This window comes from Brassica napus, chromosome C7, assembly GCF_020379485.1.
Source record: "Brassica napus cultivar Da-Ae chromosome C7, Da-Ae, whole genome shotgun sequence".
Taxonomy (NCBI): Eukaryota; Viridiplantae; Streptophyta; class Magnoliopsida; order Brassicales; family Brassicaceae; genus Brassica; species Brassica napus.
Window position 1 is genome coordinate 27,879,196 of NC_063450.1, and position 6,000 is coordinate 27,885,195.

Consider the following 6,000-nt stretch of genomic DNA (forward strand, 5'->3'; position numbering starts at 1 on the left):
CTTAATTCACATTTTGGTTAGTTTTTTTTTTTCACTTTGGTTTGGAATTTTGGTTAAGATTAGTATTATTTGATTAAAATAAAAAAATTAGAAAATCAAACCGGCCTGAAAACCGATTTAAAAAAATTGCCAGATCAAACCGGAACTCCTAACCGAACTGATCCAAAATCCAAACATTTCAGCTTGGTTCGGTTCAACAAGTTCGGTTTTGTTTAACAACTACAAGCCTCGTCCCAATTGAATACAGCGGAGCATGGTCTGGTTATGATTTGTGGTTCACGTTTAAAACCAAACCGGTTTAGGGTACTAACATAGATGGAGACGGAAAAGAGACGACGTACAATTTGCAAAAACGACAAACCATCATCAGTCTCTCTTACCTAACAGCATCTCTAGCTTCCTCTCCCCCTCACGTGTCCTCTCCGCGAAAGACAGAGTTGCTGTATGGTTGCATTAAGAAAATATACGGATTCATTCTCAAATTTCATCCTCAAACGAAAACCAAGTTACTTGTGTGACAATCATTAACCACTACACTGATCGGTGAAAACCTAAACCTATAGAGACAGAGAGATCTGAAGAATGATGAATGCGGTGAAGAGTCGGATTCAGTTCGCAATGTCGTGGATTCGCCGGCAGCCACCGAAGGTAAAGGCGTTTCTCGCTGTGGTTTCGGCAATGGCGGTCCTCGTCTTCCTCAGGGTGATTGTCCATGACAACGAATACCTTTTCTTGGCTTCCGAGGCCGTCCATGCCACGGGAATCTCCGTTCTTATATACAAGCTCACCAAGGAGAGGACTTGCGCTGGTTCATTGATTCTGATCCTTTCTTTTGATCCTTGTGATCGTATAGTTGTCTAATGATATTGGCATTTTGGTGATATTCAACAGGGTTATCTCTCAAGACGCAGGAGCTCACGGCTTTGTATCTGGGGGTTCGATTGTATTGTAGTTTTGTAATGGAGTTTGATCTTCACACGTTACTTGATTCTGCTGCTTTCTTCACCACTCTTTGGGTCATCTATATGATCCGTCTCAAGCTTAGAGCTACGTACATGGAGGATAAAGACAATTTTGTAATCTACTACGTTGTAAGTTAATATAAATTAACTCTTTGTGTCTAAAAACTTGTGTAAATGTAAGATTTCTTGGAGTGCAATCAAGAGGGTTTCCTCTTTTTAACTCTATATGCATGAGATTGTTTATTGATTTGAGTTCTTTTGAGAAACTTTGATACCAATGTAATGTTTGTTGTGAGAACTCTTTGTTTGTTTGTTTTTCAGGTAGTCCCATGTATTGTTGTATCTTTCCTCATACACCCGTCAACACATCACCACATCATAAACAGGCTCTTTTGGGCACTTTGTGTTTATCTTGAAGCTGTTTCAGTTCTTCCCCAGTTAAGAGTCATGCAGAACACTAAGGTATATTATTCATTTCTGTGCTATTTTTAAAAATAATACAAAAACAAGTTGTGTCTGAATCTTCCTTGAACGCTTTATGTCTTCATGTCAGATCGTGGAACCATTCACAGCACATTACGTGTTTGCTCTGGGAATCGCTAGGTTCTTGAATTGTGCACACTGGATCCTTGAGGTTCTTGCATTACACACTACAAATATAATTAAACTCTTTTCTATTTTTTTTACTCGTTGCAGTTTGTGAAAGATGATTTGAAACGAGTGTAGGTGTTGGATACGAGAGGGGGGTTACTGACCGCATTAGGGTATGGAACCTATGGACTATGGCCTTTCATGGTCATTCTCTCTGAAATCATCCAAACCTTCATTCTTGCAGATTTCTGCTATTACTATGTTCAGAGGTAAATAACTTTTTCCTTTTATATAGACACTATTGTTGAAAAGGTTTGATTATCTAACAGTTTGGAACTTTTTTCTGTTCTTGGGAACAGTTTAATGGGTGGACAGCTCGTCCTTCGTCTCCCGTCTGGTGTGGTCTAAGAAGCTTTGCAAAACTGATTGCTTTGAGCTTTCAGAGGTTTTCATGATTAGAGATTTTGAGATATATAATTTAATACTTTTGTTAGCAAAGATGCATTAACTAGAGTTAGTTTTCCATAATGATGTTTAATTCGGATTTCATTGGTGATGACGTTTTGAGTCGGAGATTATATAGTTTGTCACACAAAGCTTAGAGTTCAAAATGAAATGAATATCGCCATATTGTTCTCTAAAGTGTGAATTCCGTTTTGGTTAATTGAGTATAGAAAGTGCAGAGCTGTGAATACAGTTTATTGGCTGAAACTGAGAAGCTACTTGATACCGTTGACATATCTGCTAGAATTAATCTTGAAATTCACAAACTTAATATAGCTCTCTTATTCTCCTCTCTCTTCATCATCAAACAGTTTGTAATATTTGTATGGAAAGATATACATATAATTTAATTTAGAGAAACTAGAATGACTCTAAACAATCATGAAATAACTAGAATAACTCCTATAAATTTGAAATTACTAGAATAACTTTCAGAACATTGAAATTTACGATTTTGCCATTATTAATAATTATACCAAAATTGAAAAAAAAAGGAATAAAGAATTTACCTTTTGTCGGGGTTCGACAACGACAGAAACACAAACCCTCTCCTTGTCATCTCCGTCATCTCCATCTCCGACCCTCTCTTTTCCATCACAAAACCTCTCCTGGTCGTCTCCGTCATCTCCATCTCCGACCCTCTCTACTCCGTCCCGAGAAACCCAAATCGTTTTTGTCTCAGTCACATCCGCCTTTGTCTCCGTCTCCTTGTTTCTGGACAAACCCAAATCGATTTCGGCTCAGTCACATCCGGCTTTAGTTGCAGCTTACTCTAATCCGTGAGTCTTTAATCTATGCTATTCGAGTTTTTGTTATTGTTTATTAGTTGATTCCAAGTAAAAAAATTGGAACCCTAATTCCCAATTTCTTCTAAACTTCAAATTTCAAATCAATTTAATTAAAAAACTTGAGATTTGTGAAAGATTCTATTTGATTGTTTGAAATTGTTTCCTTTTCGGGTCTGATGTTTACATCGGATAGTAATATTGCTTCTTCTTTTTTGTAGGTATGGCTTCTTCTTCGGCTGCAAGAAAGTATCCGAAAAGGCTGTATGATGTTGATAAAACCCCAATTCAGAGTAGGAGCATGAACCATAGTTGTTTTTTGGCCAACATTCAAACGGTGCTAGAAGCTGTCGGGGATGATGTTGTGTCTGAGTTGAGGGAATCAGCTGTTGGAGTGATTCTGAAGCTAAAAGAGTTGGAATACACTTGGTCTGCTTCCTGCGTTCACCATTTTCTCGCCAATCAATTGGCTATCGACAACATTCATGAGATGTGGTCCTTGATAGATTGTATGCCGCTGCGGTTTTCTTTGTACGAGTTTGGAGAGATTACGGGGCTAAATTGTGATCCTTTCGACAAGAATGAGATTTGGGATGTGGAGCATGAAAGTTTTTGGCTGGAGATGAACGTGCCCACATCAGAAGGACCTACATTGAAAGAGCTACAAGCCCTTTTTCCTATTTGCAGAAACTGGTCTCGAGAGAAGCGAGTGATGATAGGTTTGTTGTGTCTGCTATGCATTGGGATATTAGGAATTTCAAGCAACAGCAGAATCCCTTTATATTGTGCTAAAAGAGTGATGGATCCAGCAGCTTTCCAACGGTATCCATGGGGCCGTGTAGGATTTACCAGCCTTCTTGAGTCTATTAAAGTACTCACCTATGATGGAAAGAAGAGTTACACACTTCATGGCTGTGTTCATGCGCTCTTAATATGGGTTTTTGAGTTTGTCCCTGGTCTAGGAGAGAAATTTGGGAATCGGAGAGAAGGTGCTGGTGTCCCTCTTCTGTCATGGCGGGGATCTCGTCCGCGTATCAACTTCTCAGATTTCTGTGCCCAAGAAAAGAGAACATATCAGAAGGTATGTAGAGAAGTATTAATTTTCTGTAATTAAATTTAAATTATTTTTTAACTAATCATGTATATTACACAGGTTCGTGTGAGACACATGGTTGAGAAGCCAATAGAGGATAGATATCCGAAGTGGGAAGATAATAAAGTACATACTGAGCTGGATAACATGATTCAGGACATCCTCAAAGGTCAGCTTGATGAAAAGTATTGGGAAGTAATGCCTGCTACGAAATCGACAAAGAGAAAAAGTCACGTGAACCCACCTTGTGTTCTAGATACCATGGATGTGGGTCCTTCTACTAAGCGAAAGAAGGACACAGAACATGTCAACGGTTGCCACACATCAGAAACGGTATGTAGCTATCATTTTGAATGAACATGATATTTCTGAACAGTGGCTTAATTTTTCTTTTGTTCTGTGAATTGCTTATAGGTTGTAGCTCACAACATCGCCATACTTGGGTTGGTTGAGTCGGTGAAGAACCTGACTGCATTGATGGAATAGATGTTACTGTAGCTGACAAGGTTAGCGAGAAACTGGACGCAACCATACAAGCTAAAGTGGATGCTATGGTGGGTTTATATAAGGATGAGGTAATGATGAAGATTGCCATGTTGGTGGAAGACGTAAAGAATCTTAAAGAGAAGGCTGGTGTCAACATTCCTATCGATGTAGCTAACTCCAATGATCACAACTCCATTGTCAAGAAGAGGATGATGCTTCTAGCAATGACTTGGTATGTTTTCTGAGACTCATCTTCTCTGTTAATTTGTTAATATCACTAACACTTGTATTCTATTACACAGTCATGGATGCTTCAGAAGATGATAAATTCACAAGATGGTTTACCAATCGAATGTGTTGTTAATTAAAAAGGAGAAAAAGAAGACGATGGTGAAGCAGGAGCGTAAGACCAGTGATGTGAAAAATAAAGGGAAGAAAGCTGAAGTGCCAGTGAAGAAAGTGAAGAAGGAGAAAGCAATTGTCATCCCAGAACTAAATGACAAATCTATTTCTTCAGGAGATTGGAAGAATTATTTGGAGTGGGAAAAGAGTGATAAGTGTAGACAAGTGATGCAAGGACTTGCTTCAACTTTGGAGAAAGTAAAGGTCACACGAAAACCCCACTTGACAAAGACTCAACTATGGCCGTTTGTAGGGAACTCAACTGTCAAGCGTATAATTACTGGTGTCACTCCATCTACGGTGTCATACGACCCATTTGCTAAAGTTGAGTCACAGAAATTGGTGAAAGTTATGGACTTTGTTAAGCGAGATTTGTAAGTGTCTTCTCCTGCCTCTAATATTCTCTTCCATCCTATTTCTTCTTATATATATGGTGCTTGAATGCTCTGTTTTAGGGAACAAGAGGAATCTGGATATGGTGAGTTTTGCGCTCAGTTTTACTTAAAGATAATGGTGCCAAGAGATGCGTGGCCAACAGATAAGTACGGCTGGCTGTCTGACTCGGTGAGTTTTCTAAACTGATTATCGGCTTCACAAGAGTAATGGCTTACAGATTTTAAGTAATTGTTTTCATTGTTACAGCATATTGCCGCAGCGATGCTCATGTTTCACAGACGTTCCATGTAATCCACATCTCCATATTCTTCCTCTCGAGTTGCATTTCTAAATCGGTGGTTCATGAAGTCATGGGTTAATGACTTCGAAAAACAGGACAAGAAGAAGATTGAGGTGTCAGATATGTACATCAAGGCTTTCAATGGAGAATACCCGGAACAGTTTGTGACGGGGAAGAAGTGGTATGAAGATGTCGACACCTTGTTCCTCTGCCACCATGTTAACGGAGACCATTGGGTTGCTCTACGCATTGATTTACAGAAGTTTACAATCCATGTATATGATAGTATTCCGAGTGTGGTGAAGGAACATGATTTAAAAAATATTACCTCCAACACTTTCTCTACACCACGAGTAAGAATGATTTTCATTAACTCAGCGTCATGTTTTCTTGTTGCAAACCAGCGTGTCATCATTAGTCAGATTGACTCTAGAAGGTGAACAATTGGCAAGCTTCTAGCACCTGACAAAGCTTTATTTATGGATTCAGCTATGTTACTTG

General features: G+C 39.0%; 2 protein-coding genes across 2 annotated transcripts; both read left to right on the plus strand.

Annotated features, from left to right (window-relative positions):
• Positions 1–514: 514 nt before the first annotated feature.
• On the plus strand, positions 515–2,126 carry LOC106410032 (ER lumen protein-retaining receptor erd-2.2-like). Its single transcript, XM_013850543.3, has 6 exons — positions 515–808; positions 892–1,091; positions 1,284–1,424; positions 1,516–1,596; positions 1,689–1,822; positions 1,913–2,126. Exons 1-6 carry the CDS (start codon positions 583–585, stop codon positions 1,959–1,961), a joined length of 831 nt encoding a protein of 276 aa, XP_013705997.2. The 5' UTR covers positions 515–582; the 3' UTR covers positions 1,962–2,126.
• Positions 2,127–3,065: 939 nt separating this feature from the next.
• LOC125590516 lies at positions 3,066–4,421 on the plus strand. The gene is made up of 3 exons (XM_048764116.1): positions 3,066–3,923; positions 3,996–4,268; positions 4,350–4,421. Exons 1-3 carry the CDS (start codon positions 3,066–3,068, stop codon positions 4,419–4,421), a joined length of 1,203 nt encoding a protein of 400 aa, XP_048620073.1.
• The last annotated feature ends 1,579 nt before the right edge of the window (positions 4,422–6,000 follow it).